The 24,400-nt window shown below is 48.2% G+C and overlaps 1 protein-coding gene across 6 annotated transcripts; it reads right to left on the reverse strand.

Annotated features, from left to right (window-relative positions):
- Nucleotides 1-734: 734 nt before the first annotated feature.
- Nucleotides 735-21,312, reverse strand: LOC103722211 (nuclear localized protein). 6 transcript variants are annotated; one of them, XM_088715011.2, is made up of 8 exons: nt 20,515-21,312; nt 20,361-20,434; nt 20,219-20,281; nt 20,036-20,137; nt 19,851-19,916; nt 1,782-1,860; nt 1,148-1,660; nt 735-991 (listed from the first exon to the last, which is right to left on the reverse strand). In XM_088715011.2, exons 1-7 carry the CDS (start codon nt 20,978-20,980, stop codon nt 1,179-1,181), a joined length of 1,332 nt encoding a protein of 443 aa, XP_088571137.2. In that variant the 5' UTR covers nt 20,981-21,312; the 3' UTR covers nt 735-991; nt 1,148-1,178. The 6 variants fall into 6 exon arrangements, with proteins under 6 accessions (XP_088571137.2, XP_088571138.2, XP_089784793.1 ...); XM_088715012.2 differs by having other exon boundaries at nt 20,361-20,428; nt 20,515-21,311; XM_089928667.1 differs by having other exon boundaries at nt 735-954; nt 1,773-1,860; nt 20,515-21,311.
- Nucleotides 21,313-24,400: the final 3,088 nt, after the last annotated feature.

Consider the following 24,400-nt stretch of genomic DNA (forward strand, 5'->3'; position numbering starts at 1 on the left):
GACAGTTCTATTTCACCCACAAAGTTTACATACACCACTTGTTTAAAAACAAGTAATAGTTGTTTGGTCATCGGCATATATTTATCTTAAAAAAGGGATATTACTAATATCCTATTAGCATTTGTATACCAAAATTTTATTTTTTTGAGAAAATTATTTGATATGATACGAATTTTCGAACCAATTTAATTGCATATGGCTCAGTCCAGCAGCAGATCCTAGTTATTTGATGTGGGCCAGTCACTGCAACTGACAACAAGTTGGGCCAGGATATCGGCCCTTGCAGATGGAAGCCACACCTGGAACCTTGCGAAAGAAATATTTTCATATTGGCCCTTGGCAAGAGGTTTTGGGTAGGCCAGAACGTGAACAAGATGGGAGCCAATACTAGTCTCTATCCTTGCATACAACATTGTCATGCATGATTGACGAACCATCAAATGAAAGCCCATACCTTGAATGGGACGGACCAAACTTGGAAACCGTTGAGCTACATAACCGAGTGATAGACCATAGAGATTCAAAAGAGACTAGAGAATGAAGATGATTTCTGCATTCCAAAAAGACCTGAGCATCTGCCTAATTTTGTCTCAAAATAAAGATGATTCATGCATGCCAATGAATAAGGGACACGTGCTGGCAAATATTTTTTATGTAAATCAGCATTTAAATCATGTTAAGGTTGGATAAGTCCTCTGATTCTTTCCAAGCTGTGTTATACAGTAAAAATTTCATTGGTTGATTTTGCTCAAAAAAAAAAGAATCCATTTATTGATAGCAAAATTTTTCTTTTGTCCCTTTGCAGTAGATGGGAGGAAATAAGGAGACCCAAAAGCTAAACATGAAATGAACATGTCAGTAAGCCCTCAATCACGGGAATAGAACATTTAGCAGCCATGCTTTGAATAGCAGTTCGTGATCCACAGAACCTAGGTTACGAAGCATCTGCAAGGGCTGCACAGCAATTAGCTTCAAAAGGCACAATTCTCCGCTGCTAATAAGAAAAGAGAGAGCATTATCACCATAAGCAGGGAAAACAGCCATCAATCATATAGGTCCAATAAATGAATGTAAGCATTATTAAATAAGACTGAAGCTCCACATGAAAAAAAAAAAAGATGCTGTGATAAAATGGAGTGCTCTTTACCTCGCATGTGTCAAATACAGGGATGAAGTAATTACGCATCATCTTGATAATCAGCAAATAACTCTAGCAGTTGTTCATCAGTCCACTCTGCAACTGAAACTCTTGAAATCAGGTTTTTCGATCCATTTGTTTTAGGGTCAGGCTTGGCAGGTATAATTGCCGGGGTTGCTGCAGCACTAATGCCGCATGGCATGTTTCGAGCAAGACCTGTCATTCTACCATCCATCATCATTCCACAGTTTAAGTTTCCTCTCGCTTCCTTGGCAGCAGTATTTTCCGCTCCCTCCCTAAGTGATGGCTTTCCTGCTGCTGTCCCCAGCCCAATTTCCATGCTTGTTCCAAGGCAAAAGCCAGGTCTGGTAGATACATTTGTGGTGGCAGCTATAGCACTAGTGCTACATGGCAAGTTTTCAGCAGTACCTGGCTTTCGACTATTCAAAATCTTTTCACAATTCAAATCTCTTCTTACTTCCTCATCAGCAGAGCTTTCAATCCTGTGCCTCCATGAGAGTTCTATTTCAGTTTCCACCAGCCCGTAGAAAAATAGACAGTCAGAATATCATTGATAAATCAAAGATCAGCAAACAAAAGGAAACATTAAGGAAAAAAAAGAGAAAGGAAAAACCAGCAGAACCCTGATCAGAGGGGTGAAGTCTAGCTGTAATTGAAGGCACCATTTGTTTATGAGGGGGGCCACAGTCCTTATTGATAAGCTGTTCATGAAAAAACTTCATCACATTTTTATTTTGCAAGCAAAAGAAAAAAGTGCTCTGTTACGCATTTGATACCAAAGTAAGATTTGAAAGGATAAATTGTAATGGATGCATAATACTCTCTAGGCATCACAACCCAAAGGAATAAAATGACCACACAATTTTGTTAACTGGGATTAGCAGGAGGAAAGTACAGAAATTGTAGGGCAAGAAAAAAGGAGAACTAGAAGTCAAATGTCATGTTTATCATCATCCAAGCCTTTTACCATCAAATATGGATTCAGCTATAGAGCACATTCTAAATCGAGAAGGTTCCATGTAAGTATTGGGCAGATTTTTTGAGCAGCTACCAACTTAAAAATCACACTCAAAAAATTGTTGTCAGGTTCCTGGCCAAGACTATGCAAGAGAGGGAGCACACTTTGAAGCTTACAAGGCCACTTGGCAGGTAATGTGATATACCTTATGTAAAAAGCAATAGATACCCATTTTATAAAGCATCTGCTTTTATACTGAATACATCATTGTCAATTAACTTAGGCTAAGGGTGGACTGGTATTAAATAAATAACTCACAAATTGTCGAAGTTTCATCTCTCCTATCTTCTTAATGTGCTAAGCACTCTACAAAGAGTTATATCGCTGGAACATGTTTCAGTCAACCACAAAAAGCGCAAGGTTATAATCAAGTTACGTGCACTCCGCTTCGATCCCCAAACCAAGGCATATAACTAATATTCATCTCAAAGCTTGTCTAGCAACTTTCTAGAAAAACATTACTTGAAATCTTTCTTCTTCAATATGTCTTCTCATAGTCCATGGGCTTTATCAGTTTATAATACTTCAGAAGTAATGCCATCAGAGAGGGTAAGCCTTGGCATAATTATAAGATTGCTTCATTGTGACCTGAAAGTCACGGGTTCGAAATATGAAAACAGCTTCTCCTCACGTAGAGATAACGCTACATACATCTGACCCTCCCCAGACCCAGCAATGGCGGGAGCCTCGTGCACAAGGGTGCACTTTTTAATTAATGCAATCCAACTCTCAAGAAATTATAGTTACCTAATTCTATAGTAAGCACTCCAAAACCAACTCTATTTGGTGGTCTTTTATATTGACATAGGACTGGATAATCACTAAAATATGTAAATTTGCTGATTGACAAGCAAGAATTCACATATTAAACAAGAAGAAATTTTATAAATAGAAATTAATTGGGGAAATGTTTATATCAATATTGCAATTTTCTCAATGAAATCTCAATAATGCTAGCAAGCAAACAAAGCTAATATTTCTCTATCAAAATATCATCTAGTTCAAATGTATACCATAAGTCTATACCAACCATACCATACCATATCATATTGGTAAAGCACTAGTAGCATGGCACCAATACACCCCTTAGTACAGGTGCATACTGACACATGATACCTCACCTTGTTCTTACTATGCTTGTACCAAGAGGTGTACTATGTGCTGATACAGTACAAAGTGTACCACTTCAATACTTGGTGTACCATTATGAAGATTGTGTTCAAAGGCGGAGCAAAGATTTCTATGTAAGGGAGGCCAGGTATTCTCGAATATTTTGATGTCATCATGCATTAGATTATTAAAAATTATAAAAAATAATTAATAAAAAACAACTATATTGTTGGTATCTGTCTGGATATAAAGATATCTTCTAATATATCTAAACAATTATAAATATTCATATTAAGATTTGAAATTTATAAAAGTTGTGATTAGAAAAGAATGAAAATGAGATCTCAATTGAAAGCAAACATGCATCGGCTTAAACAACAACCAAGCATGACTGGCAACGTATGCCATCTCGATACCAGACCCCATACCGCTACCATTCTATTACAATGTCAGTACATCTAGTACGAGGGCTAGTTCAGCGTACCAAGTGCCGATACACCCTCCATACCATGTATCGGCATAGTTAGTACACACCAGTACCAACCAGTATGACAAACCTTGATTGCTGGTAAACTTTGGTAAAGATTTTTGGAACTTTAGTCTTCAAGCATTTAGTAGCCATCTAGTTCGACTAGTGTGAATGGAAGACCCAAGATATAGAGGAAGAGAAATTAAGTTTCGGCCATCATTCATCAAGGTCATGATAGGGAGATATGTTTGTAAGTCCATTTTTCCATGATTTGGTTGGAGGTCATCTTTCTTTATTTGGAGGAATTTGTTGTTATAATATGATAGGAACTCCTTAAGATTAGACGAAAATCTCTACAAAAGGAAACAATTCTCATCTAATCCTTGAAAAATTTGGTTTAGTGGCAGACTTAGTAAATATTTAATACAAAGTATTGCCGTACCCCATTTCCACGTTCCTATGATTTGCAATCTCATATTAACTCAACATCAGATGGTTCTAATTTCTAAGTGGATTGGTGTTTGTGGGAAAGCCATCTCTATTTAAACTTCAAGGACAAATTTGACCATCACTAGTAGGCATTAAATGGATGGGAGTGGGAAACATGGCTGAGAGTAAGAGGGGGCACCATTGAGATTTATTTGGTCCTATAGGGGACTAAGTAGTGGGAACTGGTGGGGCCACAACACCCACAACTTAATACCTCAAATGGCTCCCCCAACCACCCGGCATAAGGTAGCTCCTCCCCTGACTGTGTTTAAAGACAAACTATATAAAGTAAGTCTTTTTCCCTCCCTCACACCATTCAGGCAAGTTGCAGCAAAATTTGGATAAAGATCTCAGTCAATTCCATCCAATCAGTAAGCTGAAAACATGTACTTCCTTACATCAAAGAAATTATAAAGCACTTTGACCTTGCAGATGTCAATTAAAAACCACGCCATAACCAAAAAAATCCTAATCCTATCTGCTTACTATGTCCTGCTGTTCTGCCCTTATTTTGTCCTGCTATTTCCTAGTCAAGGGCTCAAAGCAAAAGCTTTTAACTTCATTCTAGGTTATATCAGGAACCTTGTTCCTCTTTTGTGATCCTTTTTCATAAAAGCCAGCTTCTCTTCAAACCAAAGCACCCTGTACTCTTTCTGATACCATATCAACTTGATCACTTATCAACATCTTATCCTCTACGTTCTCATCAACATACTTTTAACACATCCATTCAGCAACTTTCCTTCCCTTATGTACATTATGTGCTTTCCACCCTCTCTGATAAAGCATTGAAAAAGGCAAAAAAGGAAAAAAAGGATACAAGTGTCCATTTTTGAAGTCAAAGAAAAGAAAATAGAACAATGTTTTGGACCTGATGCTGTAAGACAGTTCTCTGAATTCAAACTAGCAAGCAGTGACACACCGTACTTTAGAAGCAGGATTCAAATGCATAAACCCTGCCATAATTCTATAGAGCATATCTTTGTTTATACCTTTATTCATCAGCTAGTAGCTTCCCATATAAAGATAACAATTACTTTGTGCATCGCTTAAACATCAAGGACTTCATCTTTGGTGGCATTTCCGCTATCAGTCTATCACTGCATTCCAGATCCGGTTAATTTTGGGAACTTAATTAAGAAAGTCTATAATTTTGATATAACAATCACATATGTCCTCATCTAATCACATGAAATCATTGGAAAACAACAAAAAGTCAAAAATCATATGACTTCCTACATAATGGCCATTAATTCCTCTATGATAAGTGTGGGAGATAATGATTTAACATCAACCTTGTTTTAGGCATATCCCCATTAAAAACAAACTCATAGCACAAGAGGTACATGTAACAGTTTTAACTGCACAATAAATTCCAAAACATGGTGAAGATAACCTATTAAATGGCCATATCACCCATCAGGTTGCTGCTCAATATGCAACACAATATGCAGTGTCCAAATCAATGAGCCATACAGAAATTTTGCCTTGCTTAATGTTTACATAGTTTTCCTAAGCAACAAAGAAAACCTCAAGATAAATTTCTCTGCATAAAACCAATTTGGTTACATATGCGTGTTGAATAGCCAATAATTTCCAGGCATACCAACTTGTTCCTAATGCCTTAACAGTTGGATTTTTGACAGTTAGTACAACTTTTGACCATGCCAATTAACGGTTTACAATGTTTCAATGGTATTTCATTTACTCTCAACATATTGGTCTTTTTTATCTTTTACAGAGTGTCAACTCATCAAAGTTGTTGTTCTATATCATTTTACATTCCCTTGTTCTAGAAATCCTAATGTTATCTCAAATGCATTATAGCTCACTAAAACTACCAAATAGTATCTGTTGGGGGAAAACCCCAAGTCATACCGCCACGGAGGCGCGCGGCCAAAAAGCGCCGGCCGCAAAGGCGCTCGGCCAAAGGGTGCCGACCAGAGAGCACCAACCAGAGGGGTGCTCGGCTAGAAAGAGCCGACCAGAAAAGCGCTCGATTAGAGGGTGCTGACCAGAGAGGAAAGAGCGCGAAATAAAGGCGCTCGGCTAGAAGGCGCTCGACCAAAGGGCGCCGACCAGAAGCATTAGAAGCAACCCCGCCACAGGGCGCCCCATTGGGCGACCAGCTCGGCTCGGCACCCCTGCCGAGCCGATTGCCTTGACCAGATGTTCAACCCCTGCCTAACCCCCTGAGAGACTTGACAACTCCACTACAACCTGCCGCTATCTCCAAGCCGTCAAGGCATAAGATCTCCACAGGTATTTGGCACGACCTGCCATTAATGCATGAGACCCCCTCAAGTCTCCGATGCACTCAGTCATTTAATGAACACGGCTCAAGACGATCTCCGGATCACTGAACCATCAAAGCGTATGGCTCTCCCTGACCGCCGGTTCACTCGGTAATAAATGCACTTACCATCCATGGACCCCGGGCCTACCACGGCCGGCGGTTCAACCACTCCAACAGGTCCGATCGACCGTGACAACTCCCTGGTTCCGGTCTGATTCGGCCTTATATTCCACTACGCCATTAATGGGCCAAATCGTGCCCAATTATTACAAGAGAGGACAAACTCCCTGTCACCTCCCGGGCAACATAAAATCCCTCTATAAAAGGGAGCCTGGGAGGAAAGAAGGGGAGGATCGAAACACAAGTAAACAGCACAGACACAATTGAGCACAATATTCTCTTCATCTTCTTCACTCTCTGGCTCGCTCTCTCCACATATTTGCCCCCTCTGACTTAAGCATCGGAGGGCCGGCGCCGGGGAGCCCGGCCACCGGCTTTTTTGCAGGACGGGACAGGACAGGACGCACTCTCCTCTCCGCTCTCTCACACCCCCCAGGAGGGCACAGGAGGACGCAGCCGGCCGGCGCACCGCCGTCCGCCCTCCCCGCGGCGGAGCTCCTCCTTCCCCGGCTTCGCGGCGGCCCCCGGGTCCAATTTCCAGCAACAGTTGGCGCTAGAGGAAGGGACCGAGTTCGCTGCCACGAAGCTAAGAAGCAAAGGGGCTTCCAACGCCTCTCGACGTCCTCCACCCAGCCCTAAGCATTCCGTCCGAAACTCACCACCTCCGGCTGAGCCAGTTCATCAAGTTCGGCCGGAGCAGTTTGATGCCCTGGTGCAACAGGTACAGGCCCTGGCTACCGCTGTCCAAAGCCTGCAGCCCAGGGGCATCCCAACGGCACCGCCTCCTCCGGCTCGAGTTCAACCGGAGCCCCCTACAAGCGGACTTCCCCTTCGAGGTCAGGACTCCCAAGTCCAGGCCTCCCTCTGGAGAGAGCACCCGGCCAGGGGCTACGGAGGCTGGCCACAGCCTTCAGAAGCTGAGTCGGTTCCAGGGCAACCTGCGCTCGAACGAACCGCTGCAGCGATCTTCCAGAATGACGAACTCGACAAGAAGGTCGAGAAGCTGGAGCGCCAAATCCAGGCACTCCACGGGAGAAAATCAGAACGTGACGGCGACTTCGAGTTCACTACGAAGTCACCCTTCTCCCCGGAGATCGAAGATGAACCGGTTCCGCTACGGTTCAAGATGCCCCAGGTGGAGCCCTACAATGGCAAGGCTGATCCCCTTGACCACCTGGAGAGTTACCGGGTCTTAATGGCCCTACAAGGAGCCTCGGAGGCCATGATGTGCAAAGCTTTTCCGGCGACACTCCGAGGACCAGCCCGGCTGTGGTTTGCCGGGCTGAAGCCGAGTACTGTCTCATCCTTTGAGCAGCTCGGCAGACAATTTGCCGGCAACTTCGCCGCCAGCCAGCCCCAGCGACGGACGTCAGACTCCCTCCTGGACATTAAGCAGAAGGAGGGAGAGTCCTTTAAAGAGTATTTGGATCGGTTCACCGCCGCAACATGGGAGGTCCGGGAGCTTGACCAGTCAATCGCCATGTCAGCGCTAAAGACTGGATCCCGGTCTTACAGGTTCCTCTTCTCAATCGAGAAGAGTTTCCCCGCGGACCTCACCGAAATGTTCGCTCGGGCGCGGAAGTACGCCAAGGCGGAAGAGGCCGTGGCAGTTAGGCGGGGCGGGACCGAGCAGAACCCCAAGAAGAGACGCCGCGAGGAGCGCGGCCAGCCCAGAAGCCCGTCTCCGCGACAAGCTAAGAATCCGCCCCGCCCGAAGAGTCCACCCCGACTGAGGGGACCGCCACAGCAGAGGTCACCACTCCGCCCAAGGTTCCCACTACGGGCCCGTGCACCCGAGGAGAGGTATGAAAAATACACACCCCTTAACGCTCCTCGGGCTGAAATCCTCATGGAGATTGAGAGTCGGGATTGCATCCGGCTCCCATCTCCGAAGCCAGACACCAGAATCCGGCGTGATCTCCGGAAGTATTGCCGTTTCCACCGGGATCACGGCCATGATACCGAGGAGTGTTACCAGCTCCGAAATGAGATCGAAGCACTCATCCGCCGAGGGGTGCTCGATCGGTTTGTGCAAGGCCGGCGTGAAGGGAAGAAGCCCGCCGAAGGAGCAGCACAGCCTGAAGGTTCAAATGCCAACAGGCCCATCGTCGGCGTCATCAACACTATCCGAGGCGGGACCTCGGCTGGGGAGGCCTCAGGGGAAGAAGCCTCCTCGAAGCGCCCGCGCACCTCTGAAGCCGTCTCCTTCTCAGATGATGATCTAGAGGGAGTCGAAACTCTCCACGATGATGCCGTGGTCATCTCCATGATCATAAATAAATTCGATGTAAAACGCATCCTGGTTGATAATGGAAGCTCGGCGAATGTTTTGTATTTTGGTGCTTATTGTAAAATGGGGATGACAAAAGAGCAACTACGGAGGATGAATGCTCCGTTGGTTGGATTCACTGGGGATTCAGTCCCAGTAGAGGGCGAGATCGACCTTCTGGTCACAGCCGGGCTCGCCCCTCGTGAAAGTACCGTGGGTATGAGCTTCCTTGTAATACGCCTGCCCTCGGTTTACAACGCCATCCTCGGAAGGCCAGGACTCAACGCCCTCCGAGCAGTGGTCTCGACTCACCACCTGCTGATGCGATTCCCCACCAGCCAGGGAATCGGTGAAGTTCGAGGGGACCAAATGGTGGCAAGGCGATGCTACCTAGCGACCCACGAGGCAAGACGACCAGCCGAGGTACCTGCCCCATCAACTGACCAGCCCTCAACTGAAGTTATGGAGGCACGGGTCAACCCCCAGAAAGAGCAGGTAGAGCCTGGTGAGTTGTTAATTCAAGTTTCCTTACGAGAGAACTTTCCCGAGCTAACCGTGCAGGTCGGCTCTGGCCTTGGCGAACACGAGAGGAGTCGCCTCGTCAACTTCCTACGGGACAATATGGATGTCTTCGCATGGTCGCCTGCAGACATGCCGGGGATAGATCCGGAGGTCACGGTCCACCGGCTTCAGGTGAAGCCGACCTACAAGCCCGTGCGACAAAAGAAGCGAGGCACCGCCCCTGAACGACAACGAGCAGCAGCCGAGGAGGTCGGCAAGCTCCTTGAAGCCGGCTTCATCCGGGAGATATCCTACCCGGAATGGCTCGCCAACGTGGTCCTCGTCAAGAAAGCCAGCGGGAAGTGGCGTATGTGCGTGGACTACACCGACCTGAATAAAGCCTGCCCAAAGGACAGCTTTCCACTCCCCAGCATCGACCAGCTCGTGGACTCCACCTCGGGTCACGAGCTGCTGGCATTCATGGACGCCTTTTCCGGATACAACCAGATCCGCATGGCACCAGAAGATGAGGAAAAGACAGCCTTCATCACCGACGGGGGAACCTACTGCTACAAGGTAATGCCATTCGGCTTGAAAAATGCCGGGACAACTTATCAAAGGCTGGTCAGCCGAATCTTCAAAGACCAAATAGGCCGAAACATGGAGGTCTACGTGGATGACATGCTGGTGAAAAGCAAGGTGGCGCAAGACCACATAGCCGACCTCAATGAAGCATTCTCCACACTCCGAAAGTACCAGATGAAGCTCAATCCAGCTAAATGTGCATTCGGGGTTACCTCCGGCAAATTCCTCGGCTTCATCATTACACAACGAGGAATTGAGGCCAATCCAGAGAAGATCCGAGCCCTCCAAGAGATGGCGCCTCCCAGGACGGTCAAGGAGGTACAACGGCTCACAGGCCGAGTCGCAGCCCTCGGGAGATTCATCTCCCGCTCGGCCGAGCGCTGCCTTCCATTCTTTGCAGCCCTCAAGAAGCCGAAGAACTTTTTGTGGTCGGACGAGTGCCAGCAATCTTTTGAGGAGCTCAAGCATCTACTGGCTTCCCCTCCCCTGCTCACAAAGCCTCAACAGGGAGAGCTTCTTTATCTATATCTAGCTGTCTCCCCTGTAGCAGTAAGCTCGGTCTTGGTCCGAGAGGAGGGTAAACTCCAAAAGCCAGTATATTACACCAGCCGGGTCTTGAGGGACGCCGAGACCCGATACTCCAAGCTGGAGAAGACTGTCTATGCTCTGGTCATCTCAGCTCGAAGGCTCCGACCCTACTTCCAAGCCCACACAGTGGCCGTACTGACCGATCAGCCGGTCAAGCAGATCTTGCAGAGATCAGACCGTGCGGGCCGAATCACTAAATGGGCCATCGAGCTCGGGGAATTCGACCTCGAGTACCGATCCAGACCGGCGATCAAAGCACAAGCGCTCGCAGACTTTATAGTCGAGTGCATCGTACCGGACGAGGCCGAGCCCGAGCCTGAGCCACCAACGGAGCCGACCCCGAGTTTGACATGGACTCTGCATGTCGATGGCTCTTCAAACTCGGGGGGTAGTGGAGCGGGACTTATCCTCACCAGCCCGGAGGGGGTGGTCGCCGAACAAGCCTTGCGCCTCGAGTTTCCCGCTTCCAATAATATGGCGGAGTACGAAGCGCTTGTCGCCGGGCTCAAGCTAACCAAAGAGCTAGGAGTGAAGGACTTAAAGGCCTTCAGTGATTCTCAGCTCGTCGTCAACCAAATTATGGGCGACTTTGAAGCCAGAGATCCGACCATGCAGAAGTATCTTCAGAAGGTACGGGATCTCACCTCGACCCTAGATTCTTTTCACATTCAACATGTTACCAGGTCGGAGAATCTCAGGGCCGACCAGCTATCAAAGCTGGCGTCCTCTCGCATGAGCGAGCTTCCCAAAATGGTAGTACTGGAGTATCTCCAAAAGCCCAGTACAGACGAGCCTGAGCAGACCCTCTGCACTGAGTTCGAGCCAAGCTGGATGGATGAACTCACCAGCTACCTGCAAGACGAAGTCCTCCCCACCGATGAACGAGAGGCTCGCCGAATCAAGCGCTCCGCCACCCGATACATATTATATGAGGGAAGGCTCTATCGGAGATCTTTCACATCTCCCCTCCTCAGATGCCTCCGCCCAACGGAGGCTGATTACGCCATGCGCGAAGTCCATGAAGGAATTTGTGGAAATCATCTGGGAGGGCGAGCACTGGCCCACAAAATTTTACGCCAAGGATATTATTGGCCGACACTCCAGAAGGACGCTATGAACTTCGTCCAAAGATGTGACCGGTGCCAGAGAAACGCCAATGTTCAACGCCGACCTTCGGCTCCCTTGACTTCAATCAGTTTTCCTTGGCCTTTTGCCCAGTGGGGAATTGACATTCTAGGGCCACTTTCACTGGCCACCGGGCAAAGGAAGTTCCTGGTCGTCTCCATCGACTATTTCACAAAGTGGGTGGAAGCTGAGCCCCTCGCCCGGATCACCGAGCAGAAGATGCGGAATTTCGTCTGGAAGTCCATAATCTGCAGATTCGGGCTTCCCCGCATCCTCATCTCTGACAACGGTCGCCAGTTTGACAACATTCACTTCAGAGAATTCTGCTCCGAGCTTGGCATTGACCACCGCTTCACCTCGGTCGCGCACCCTCAGACGAACGGAGAAACCGAGGTAACAAACCGTACTATTTTGCAGGGTCTCAAAGCCAGGCTCGACAAATCCAAAGGACAATGGGTCGAAGACCTATACAATGTCCTGTGGGCTTACCGGACCACGTTCTGCGTCCCCACCGGCGAGACTCCCTTCAACCTGACATACGGGACGGAGGCTGTCATCCCACTGGAGATTGGGATTCCTTCTCCAAGAGTCGAGCATCACGACGCCAGCTCCAACTCTTTGCAGCTCAGAAGTAACCTTGACTTAGTCGAGGAAACAAGGGAGGCCGCCCGAGTTCGTATGGCGAGGTATCAGCAAAGGACAGCTCAGTACTACAACGCCAGGGTCAAAGTCAAATCTTTCAGACCAGGGGACCTTGTCCTCAGAAAAGCTGAAGCCTCCCGACCAACTGAGCAAGGGAAGCTGGCCCCGAACTGGGAAGGACCATACCGAGTCACGCGCATCCGCCGACCCGGAACTTATAAATTGGAGTCTCTAGATGGGACTCCCATTCCGCGGAGCTGGAGTTCTGAAAATCTCCGCGTGTACCACCAGTAGAACCCCAAGGGGTCCCTCATTATTCAACTATTGAATTTCATTCTATGAATTTCATTTCATAATAAACTTATGGTCTGCATACTCATTTCAAGCTCACCGATTTTCCTGGTTATCTCATGATCCCAGGTTTATTTCTCCTCCCCTGACCACGGTTGGGATACCCCGATATCTCGAGATGATGGGGGACTTACAAGGATTCCCTGAAGATGTTCGTGAGTTCGTGATACGTACTCCATCGGCCAACGAGCTCGGCTCGTTCTCCTACCCTGACCACGGTCAGGATGCCCCGAGACGTCGGGATGCCCCGATCCGTCGGGATGGCTCGAGACGTCGAGATACGGTCTTAAGTGACCGACGAGCTCGGCTCGTCCTCCATCGACTTCCACCGACGAGCTCGGCTCGTGCTCCATCGGCCAACGAGCTCGGCTCGTTCTCCTACCCTGACCACGGTCAGGATGCCCCGATCCGTCGGGATGGCTCGAGACGTCGAGAAACGGTCTTAAGTGACCGACGAGCTCGGCTCGTCCTCCATCGACTTCCACCGACGAGCTCGGCTCGTGCTCCATCGGCCAACGAGCTCGGCTCATTCTCCTACCCTGACCACGGTCAGGATGCCCCGAGACGTCGGGATGCCCCGATCCGTCGGGATGGCTCGAGACGTCAAGATACGGTCTTAAGTGACCGACGAGCTCGGCTCGTCCTCCATCGACTTCCACCGACGAGCTCGGCTCGTGCTCCATCGGCCAACGAGCTCGGCTCGTTCTCCTACCCTGACCACGGTCAGGATGCCCCGATCCGTCGGGATGCCCCGATCCGTCGGGATGGCTCGAGACGTCGAGATACGGTCTTAAGTGACCGACGAGCTCGGTTCATCCTCCATCGACTTCCACCGACGAGCTCGGCTCGTGCTCCATCGGCCAACGAGCTCGGCTCGTTCTCTTACCCTGACCACGGTCAGGATGCCCCGAGACGTCGGGATGCCCCGATCCGTCGGGATGGCTCGAGACGTCGAGATACGGTCTTAAGTGACCGACGAGCTCGGCTCGTCCTCCATCGACTTCCACCGACGAGCTCGGCTCGTGCTCCATCGACCAACGAGCTCGGCTCGTTCTCCTACCCCGACCTAGGCCGGGATGCCTCGAGACGTCGAGATGCCCCGATTCTTCGGGATGCCCCGATACGTTGGGATGCGGTCTTCACTGACCAAGACGAGCTCAGCTCGTTCTCCACCGGCTTCAACCAACGAGCTCGGCTCGTTCTCCCTCACCGGATTTCTCTGCCGACGTCCTTAAGGAGCGGATCCCGAGCAGAGGAAGCGTCTTCAGTCGCCTCGGCGCAAGGACGCACACGGTACAAGGTACCCATTTATTTAATGTTTTTACATTATCTTATCTATTCTTGGATCTCTGCCGACGTCCTTAAGGAGCGGATCCCGAGCAGAGGAAGCGTCTTCAGTCGCCTCGGCGCAAGGACGCACACGGTACAAGGTACCCATTTGTTTAATGTTTTTACATTATCTTATCTATTCTTGGATCTCTGCCGACGTCCTTAAAGAGCGGACCCCGAGCAGAGAAAGCGTCTTCAGTCGCCTCGGCGCAAGGACGCACACGGTACAAGGTACCCATTTATTTAATGTTTTTATATTATCTTATCTATTCTTGGATCTCTGCCGACGTCCTTAAGGAGCGGATCCCGAGCAGAGGAAGCGTCTTCAGTCGCCTCGACGCAAGGACGCACACGGTACAAGGTACCCATTTATTTAATTTTTTACATTATCTTATCTATTCTTGGATCTCTGCCGACGTCCTTAAAGAGCAGACCCCGAGCAGAGGAAGCGTCTTCAGTCGCCTCGGCGCAAGGACGCACACGGTACAAGATACCCATTTATTTAATGTTTTTTACATTATCTTATCTATTCTTGGATCTCTGCCGACGCCCTTAAAGAGCGGACCCCGAGCAGAGGAAGCATCTTTAGTCGCCTCGGCGCAAGGACGCACACGGTACAAGGTACCCATTCATTTAATGTTTCTACATTATGTTTTGGATTTCTCTGCCGACGTCCTCAAAGAGTGGACTCCGAGCAGAATATTTTAGTCGCCTCGGCGTGAAAACACTCACGATACCAACAAACTTGATATAAACCTAGTCTGTTGAATCCCCGTCACGAGCTGACGAGCATTCGACCCATTCGCTGGAAAAGAATCCGGTCCGCTCCGGCAACCCGAGGCTCGGATTCAAAGTTCACTACGCTAAAAAATCCAAGTCCTAGCGACCGCCCCAGGGCTTGGTTGAATTCTGGACTAGGCTCGGAAAAATTCTCCGAGCCCAAATCCCCTTGGTATAAGCATGAGCGTCGCTATACCACTGGTCGAAGGACCAAGCAATGGAGCTCGGCTAACCAAACCTAAAACCAAACCCTGTGGCGGGTAAAGCTGAGGCCCTAGAGCCCATGTCCTCGGAACCTAAAATGGATCCGAGCAGAGAAACTTGGACTACAACAGACGAGTTTCCAAAAAAGTATATTCATTTCAAAAAGCCCGTAGGCTGAGTACAAAAATTCGGGTTCGGCCCTTACAAGTATGGGGGGCCATCCCGACTTTACAAAATAACAAAAATTACACTAAGGCTCGAGCTCGACCACTTCGGCTTCGGCAGTATCGGGAGCGGTAGGCTCAGCAGTCGGGGCTTCAGTAGCCTCGGCAGCAATGGGAGTAGCCTCAGGGGCGGCTTCGGGGGCGGCTTCGGTCGCCTCGGCTGGACCTCCCTGGTCGGCCCCCGGAGTTTCTGCCTCCGCCTCCGGCCTCTCGACCCCTGCTCCCGGTTGGAGCAGGTTTACATCGAAATCCGGGAGAAGCCGCCGCAGTTGGTTGCGGAAGTCCCGGAAGCCCTGAATTAGCCCGTTCACGCCCTCCTCTGCTAGGAGGTCGTGAAACTCCTCCGACTCGCGGAAGAGCCTTACCGCGTTCTGGGCTTACTCCCGAGCCTCGAGCTCCCGAGCCTCGTGGTATGCGGCCTTCCGCTCGAGGGTTTTTATTTCCCGCTCGAGCTCCAAGTGTCGGAGGCGGGCATTCCCCACCTCCTGCTCGCGGGAGGCCAACGCCAGCTCGGCTGCGGCCAAACGAGCCTTGGCGGCGCGCACTTCGGACCTTGTTAGTATGTGCGCGCCCTTCTCTTCATCGAGCTCGGCGGTCAGAGCTCGAATTCTTTCCTCGGATGCTCCAATTCTCTCTTGGAGAACCTGACGTTCGGCCTCGGAGGCCTGGTACCTCGCCTCGGCGGCCAGGTACCTCGCCTGGGCCTCCTCGTAACCGCGCTGGCACCTCCGGGTCCGCTCCCGGTAGTCTTGGACTATGTGCATCAGCATTTCCGTCTCGTGCAAGTGCTGTAAAAGAGACGAAAAGAAAAACATAAGGCGCTGCGAGTAAACTTTTTACAAATTACACAGATGGAAATTTTTACTTACCCGGACGGCGTTGCAGCGGGTAGCGTCCATGAAGGCATTGTAGCTCATGGACTGTATCGTGGCCCGGTCGGCCGGGAGCAGCGCGACCCGAAATACTTCGCGCGCCACTCGAGGGTTTTCGAGGGCTGAATCGCCCTCGAATACCGACCAGGTGAGTGCAAGAGGCACTCGCTCCCCCGAGCCTGATGGGCCCGGAAGGCCAGCATCGGCTGGCCTAGGCGGAGCCGACCCCGAGGCTCCGTGACTGCTCCCCGGCTCGGAGCTAGGGGGCTGGGGTCGGACAAGCGGCCGATCTGACTGCCGCACGACTGAGGCGGGGCGCGCAAGCGCGGGACCCGCGGAACTCCTCCCCTGGTCGGCAACTGAAGCATCCTGCCGACCAGGGATTTGTGCCAAGGGCACCGGGCATGGGAGCACCACCGAAGCTCCCCGGGAGCCCGAGCCCCTGGAATCCGCACCCTCCCTCTGACCAGCATCGGGGTGCGCGGGGCGAGAAGGCCCCACCTCGGAGTGCGCAGGGCGAGAAGGACCCGCCTCGGCCACTGCTGTCGCCGGGGTCACTGGGGTCGCCGAGACCTTCTGTTTCTTTCTCGGCTCGGTGGGCTCGCCCGAGAGCTCGGCGGCCCTCTTCTGGAAGCGAGCATAGAGGACTTCGCTTTTAGTCACCATCTTTGCGATATCTGCAAAGGCGAACAGGATTAGAACATTAGAACAGTAAGAAAATAAAAAGAGACACTGTAACTATCCTTACCGTGGGGACGTGCCGAGCTCAAGCCCACGTTCACCAAAGCGTCCTCACATATGAGGCCGTTCAGTAAGATGCCGTCCCCGAGGCTGCGGATGGCGTCGAGGATCCCCTGCTCACGTGGAGAAAGTCTGGGGGGTTTGTTGATGGACTTGAGCTGAGCCGGTCCCCACCTGGGGTCAAACCCCCAGGACTGTGCAGAACTGAGGAAGAAGAATTTCTCCTTCCAGCCATGAATGGATGAGGGGGCACCATGAAAAAGTGGCCGACCCGCCCGAAGGGCGATATACAGCCACTCACCGTCTCCTGGATTCGACTTAAAAATAAAAAGCCGCCGGAAAACGTTGACAGAGGTCGGAATCCCGTGCAGTAAGCATAGTGACAGGAAACCGATCACTGTCCTCCAGGCATTCGGAGCGAGTTGCGCCGGAACCAGCCGGCATACCATCAGCAACTCATTCACGAAGCCGTGAAGAGGAAATCGGAGACCGGCCCAGAGTGACTCTAGGTACACTCCAATCCGGCCTACCGGAGGATCGGTTACCCGATCCCCACGCTTGGCGGGTTCCAAGCGGAACCCGTGAAGAGGGAAAAACCACTCTTCGGTCATTTCGACCTCCAGGACGCTCATGGTAGACTCGACCTCACTGGGGAGAGAACCCATTGTAAGGGAAGAAAGGGATTAAGAAAGAAAAAAGGACGACCTGGGGAAGACGCCGGAGAATAGAACTTCGGACCGTGAAAGGCTGAAGGAAGAAAAGCTGGAAGAAGGCGATAAGAATGGGACAGAAGGCCAGGGGAGAGTTTATATAAACCTCCCCAACGGCCCCGATCGGCAAAAAGAAAAGCCGCACCCCGTTGAGATGACCACACGTGTCGGTCCAAAAGACAAAACGACGCATTTAATTAGGGCTAACGCTTCGAACGCCGAAGCGCCCCATCGGATCGTGCGGCCCCATCATGAGCCCACGGCGCGAGGACGCCTCGCAAAAGGTGTCCCAATAATAAGGCTTTTCGGGAAAGAAGAGACGCCGCCTATTAAAGGCATCTCGAAGCGTCCGATAATCCAAAATGCGCAATAAATTAAAATTTTCGGAATTCGTAACGACCCAACTGAAGCTACTTCCCGCGCTCCAGCTGGTAGCCAACTGGAACTCGAAAGTCGGGGGTAGTGTTGGGGGAAAATTCCAAGTCATACCGCCACGGAGGCGCGCGGCCAAAAAGCGCCGGCCGGAAAGGCGCTCGGCCAAAGGGTGCCGACCAGAGAGCACCAACCAGAGGGGTGCTCGGCTAGAAAGAGCCGACCAGAGGACGCCGACCAGAAAAGCAATCGATTAGAGGGCGCTGACCAGAGAGGAAAGAGCGCGAAATAAAGGCGCTCGGCTAGAAGGCGCTCGACCAAAGGGCGCCGACCAGAAGCATTAGAAGCAACCCCGCCACAGGGCGCCCCATTGGGCGACCAGCTCGGCTCGGCACCCCTACCGAGCCGATTGCCTTGACCAGATGTTCAACCCCTGCCTAACCCCCTGAGAGACTTGACAACTCCACTACAACCTGCCGCTATCTCCAAGCCGTCAAGGCATAAGATCTCCGCAGGTATTTGGCACGACCTGCCATTAATGCATGAGACCCCCTCAAGTCTCCGATGCACTCAGTCATTTAATGAACACGGCTCAAGACGATCTCCGGATCACTGAACCATCAAAGCGTATGGCTCTCCCTGACCGCCGGTTCACTCGGTAATAAATGCACTTACCATCCATGGACCCCGGGCCTACCACGGCCGGCGGTTCAACCACTCCAACAGGTTCGATCGACCGTGACAACTCCCTGGTTCCGGTCTAATTCGGCCTCATATTCCACTACGCCATTAATGGGCCAAATCGTGCCCAATTATTACAAGAGAGGACAAACTCCCTGTCACCTCCCGGGCAACATAAAATTCCTCTATAAAAGGGAGCCTGGGAGGAAAGAAGGGGAGGATCGAAACACAAGTAAACAGCACAGACACAATTGAGCACAATATTCTCTTCATCTTCTTCACTCTCTGGCTCGCTCTCTCCACATATTTGCCCCCTCTGACTTAAGCATCGGAGGGCCGGCGCCGGGGAGCCCGGCCACCGGCTTTTTTGCAGGACGGGACAGGACAGGACGCACTCTCCTCTCCGCTCTCTCACACCCCTCAGGAGGGCACAGGAGGACGCAGCCGGCCGGCGCATCGCCGTCCGCCCTCCCCGCGGCGGAGCTCCTCCTTCCCCGGCTTCGCGGCGGCCCCCGGGTCCAATTTCCAGCAACAATATCCTTCTAAATATAACAAAATAACATATTCCACTAAATATACCACATATTTCTTATACTCACCATTTTTATTAAAATATTATGAATGCCCTTAAAATGCCTATTAATATAGGTATGCACCATACATAATAACTATTTAAGGAGGCAAAGATATCCGCTTCCTCTCTATAGATTGTACACTAACTTTGACCAGCTGGATATTCTTTCTTCAGTTCAAAGATTAAAACAGTGACAATAGCGGACTACCAGAATACACTGACAGGAATCTGTCCTATATGGCAATATAACACATTATAAATTTATGCCAAGACGAATGAAGGTTTGCATCTCAGGTTAAACTACCATAATCAATAGGTCACTAAGGAGCTTAACTGTAAAAAAGTATGGTAAAGACACCTTTGTTCGACACTAAAGAAACTATTAAGCTATTCAAACCCAAGATACCTGACTTGAATTGTCATTTGTTAAGAGTGGCAAAAGAATTGCAAGGTATTGTATCAGTTATGTAAAACCATAGATGCAATGCCAGTTATTGTCTTCAACAAGTCATAGAAATATTTATAGAGGCATCCCTTATTTTCTAGCAGCTAACATCATATATATTAAAGGATTGCATTTGATTCTCACAAGAGTGATTATTGCATCAGCTAAAATATACACAATTCTTCACATTACACACCTTCATCACATTGTTCATTGTCACATTGAGATAGCGCATTGCACGAGCTGGGCAGAAAGCAGCTACCTGAATGTATTACATTTTTAAAAGGTCACTTGTTGATACACAAAATGTCACTAGCCAGGTTGTCAACTGTAACAAACTCAGAACCATGCAAAGATAGCATGCTAGAAAGAAATTTTCACCTGCTCCAGAATGAGGACACATCCAACAGATATATCACCGCCAAGGTTGCTCTCTGTGAGGACCTTGCGATGGACTGAAGCACCAATCGTGCCTGTTGGGTCCTAAAATCCAGTGTAATCTTATTCAATTTAATTCACATGACTCTCAGCCAATGATATCATGTAGTTCTAAAGCTTTTTTACCTTCAGAGTTAAAAATAGATCACCAAGCCCATTTGGAGTGCAAGATTTGATAATGCCTACCACCTGTACACCAAAATGTGACAGTAAGTCAATACAATTGAATCAAAACACAGCCAAAATACTTGAAGAACTAAAGCTGCACCTGAGGTACTCGCTCCGCAGTCCATGTCTCGATCGAACTGATCGGCGACACCAAAGAACAGCCTGCCCCTGATCCTGACAGGATTACATCAAAATAACATCGACATGGAATCATCACCAATGCGAGAGAAACAAGTCGTGGACATTGAACGCACCAAGAAATTCCATGGCGCAGAGCCAAGGGTTAAGCTTGAAATCCCCATCTTCCTCATCCATATCCAACATCCAACCATCCCCGTCCTGGTCCTCCCAACAAGAAGAGCTTCCATGTTCCCTGACTGCTGCCGCGGCCGTGGTGGCGGATTTCCGGTGCATGGCGGCCTGAACGGCACCGGCGGGTCCGGGAATGAGGCGAAGCGCGTGGGTTTTGCTCCTCGGGGGGGCCTCGTCTTCTTGGCCCTCGGCAACGAGGGGTGGGAATTGGAGACGAGGAGGAGGAGGAGGAGGATTGGTGGCGAGGGTTTGGGAAGGGCGAGAGAGTTGGGAGCAGGGGCGGAGAGAAGGGATGGAGGGGGTAAGACTTGGGTTAGAGGAAGAAGAGGAGGGGAAAGGGCGAGGTTGGGGGAGGAGAGAGGGGAGATCAGAATCGTCGACATCGATCTCGTCCTCCCACCGATCCATTCTTCCTTTCTCCGGCTTGGTTTCGCTTCTCTCCCGAAGGCGGGAAGCGGCGGATTTATTTATTTGTTTTTGTTTTTTTTAATGCCCTCCTAAATATCAAATTTTATATAAATACATTCTAAAATTGATATTTGAACATATATAAATACATTCTAATTTTTTATCTTTATTTTTACACAGATACCTATATCATTTAATACCGTTAACAAATTAATAATTTTAAATTAAAATAATTAAAATATTTTTATTAAGTAGATGCAAAAAAAATAAACAATCGTAATAAAAAATAATTTTAAAATAGTACTTTACGAGGTAAGAGAATATTTACGTAAGTTGAAATTTTTTTAAAAAGTATTTATATAAAAAATTTATTTTTTATACTGTTCCGGGCAAACATTCCACTATGCTACAACTTACAACAGTCAGGTTGAAAACAGCCCCGGGCCGGTTCGAGGCCCTCCGGACCACTGACTTTGGGCCGGGCTCTGCACCAAACTTGGGTCAGGCTCAGGCCCGACCGTCAAGGAACTTGTCGGTGGAAACAGTAATTGGGCCCGAGCTTTAGTTTGGAGTGGCCCAACACAAATGCAATACATTTCCAGCCCCAAATGTAATAAGAAATTCTACAGCCAAATAAATAAATAAATAAAAGTTACTCATCTTGCATCCCTTTATATTCTCATTGATTTAAATGGAAGGACTTCAAGATAATATATGCTATTAGCCTATTACCAGAGATATGGGAGAATTTGTATATGTTGTCCGAAGTCTATGACAAGATTGTGATACTAGTAAGAGACAATAGAAGTCATGCGATAAACCATAAAAAAGATGTAGAAAAGCTAGGGAATTTATCAAACATGATAGCTAGCGTTCCACTTAACCCTTGAGTGGCTGTTATATCATCTGCTTGCCAATTACAATTGACTATGCCTAGATTATTACCATACAAGCTTATTTTATTTAATCAGAACTAGTTACTTGAAGTTCACTTGTCTTTGACATCTTCCGAGTTTCTTATATTTTTTGCAAATTAAGTGTGCTAATAAATAAGAGATATAAGTCCATAACTGCACCAATCCAATGCTTCAAGTTATTTTGTAAAGTAAGTTATGGAAAATAAATCCTCTATCCCTTTAATCACAACTGCAATTATGCCTTGTAATAAAAATTGCTAAAAGTTCTCAAGAAAAGTGATTCTTTTCTTAAGGAATGTGAACATTCCTTATAGTTTTCCTTTTATATTGTTTGGAAGGCAGCTATAGGATCTTATTCCCCTCATGAGATAAGGAAATATTATCCGACAGTGCAATGTATACATCATTTGAAAGTAGATTAGCCTGTTTCCATACTAGAATAATCCTCAGGTCCCAAATTGGTCCACAACTTGTGTGGTCCGCCATCAGCCCATCACTGCAAGTTTGTTCCAAGGATTTTTAAAATAAATTTCCAACCAACAAATCATTGGCCGCACGTAGCCCTGCATGTAAAGCCCCTTTCTTGTCCATAAAACCTAGCTATCTTCAAACTATCATATTGGAACGTGTGTTTCTTAATTATAGAATACAAGAGCAAGTCATGAATCTACTAAACGAACACAAATTGTGCAGAGAGTAGCCAAATGTTCGCACCGAGTCGAGCAGATTAGCCTTGCATGAATCCACTAAACCCTCGAAAACAACCTTCAAGCAGCATGCAGTAGTCATAATTAAATATAAAAGATAATGAATAGGTCCAGAAATCAAATACCAACTCAGAAGATGCTCATCTTGAATCATCACTCAAGCACATCTTCACGTGCTGAGTCCTGCTTCGTCGTAACATCCACATTTTCTTTCTCGAAGATGGTAACATCCACATAAAAATGGCGTAATTTAGAGTATTCTTGCAGCAATTATTGGGAAGGAATACTGCAGCAAGATAAGAAGAGAATACTCTGGAAGCAGCTAGCTTCAAATATGTGTCAATGGTAGAAGTATTTTGGGTGCAATTGTCGAATCCTAGCATAAGCACAGTAGCACGACTAGCATCCCGTACTCCAAAGATAAGAAACGAATCCCTTCCCAATCTAATCCCACCCAAATTCTCCTTCCTTCTTCCTTGCTATTGAGCCTTCTTTTGACCCATCTCCTATCCCCACAGAGAGGCATCTCACTTGGTTTACCGAGGACCAGCGACCGCTCAAAGCCGAATCTAAAAGGTGGCGGACCCAAGCAAGCAGCTCATCGGCCCTTCCACACCATTCCTTTTGGTCTCCAAATTCTTTCTAGAGATTTTTCTGCCGATAGCAACGGCAGTGGACTGGAGAGAACCAAGTCGAGTCCCCACCTTCACCACCTGCATGCGAAGAGTGCTCTTAACGAAATCTTCCTCCCTTGCCCCGCTTTCCAACGTCAAGGAACTCAAAAGCAAACCATCCTTCGCTCCTGACGTATCTTTTATTATTCCCTGGGGATCGCCATGGAAAAAAGCTAGACGTTTCTTGTCTTGTCATCGTTCATCTCATCTGGTCTTACATGGCAGTAAATGATGGATTGAATCATATAGAGAGCCCCATTGGGCACCACCACACCTTTCCTTAACTGCCACGTAAGATCGGTGGCCTGAGTGGTGATAAGAGAGGAGAACTATCTGTGTGCCACTGACTAGAGAGATTAAGTGTAGCAGTGCTCTAAACTGGTATTTAGAAAAGTAAATATCTTTTAGTCTCCTCAACTTTCAACATTTTTCACATAGACCTCCTCTCTTTTAAAAGAGTCTCTCAAGTTAATTTTCCAATACAATACGACTAACAACGTCAGCTTAGTGCTGCAAGAGTCCAAAATACTCCCAATATTTGGCGTGGTTGGTGGAAAGCATGATTATTAACTAGGAATCAGGATGTTGCTAAGGCAAACCTGATTCAAAACCATTGCTCTCTTCCTTCTATGCTGTCCTAATCCAAGTCAAAAGAGCGTTATCTCCCTCGCCCATAAGAACATGAAGCATCGAAGGAAAAATCGTTAGGGTGGAAGCTCCCTTGAGCATCCAGACCCAATTGTTGTGTTGGCTTGAGCCATTCTTTCGTAGTCTCGATCTATTCCTTCATCAGAGGTAAGCTTGAATCCTAAATATGCTTCTTTCTCTTCTCCTTCTTTGTTAGAAATGTAGGTTTGCTTGTTGCATGGTGACAACCAAAATGTGGTTTATTTAATCATGTTTACGGATGTTCATTTTGTGGTTATTGCTCTATATATATGATGGAAATTTGGTCTCCATTTCTTTATGATGTTTAAAAAGAAGCAGCATAGAGCCACTCAGAATGATTGTTTGCATGCTTCAAGACAAAATGTGGTAATGGTCACATTTATACTATATGTATTACATTTTGTGAAATGTTCGCCGTAAACTCTTCTTTAATTTAGTCATTGGTTGTCTCTT

Source organism: Phoenix dactylifera, chromosome 2, assembly GCF_051530095.1.
Source record: "Phoenix dactylifera cultivar Ajwa chromosome 2, Ajwa_hap1_PhDact_Kaust_v1.1, whole genome shotgun sequence".
NCBI classification, from domain to species: domain Eukaryota; kingdom Viridiplantae; phylum Streptophyta; class Magnoliopsida; order Arecales; family Arecaceae; genus Phoenix; species Phoenix dactylifera.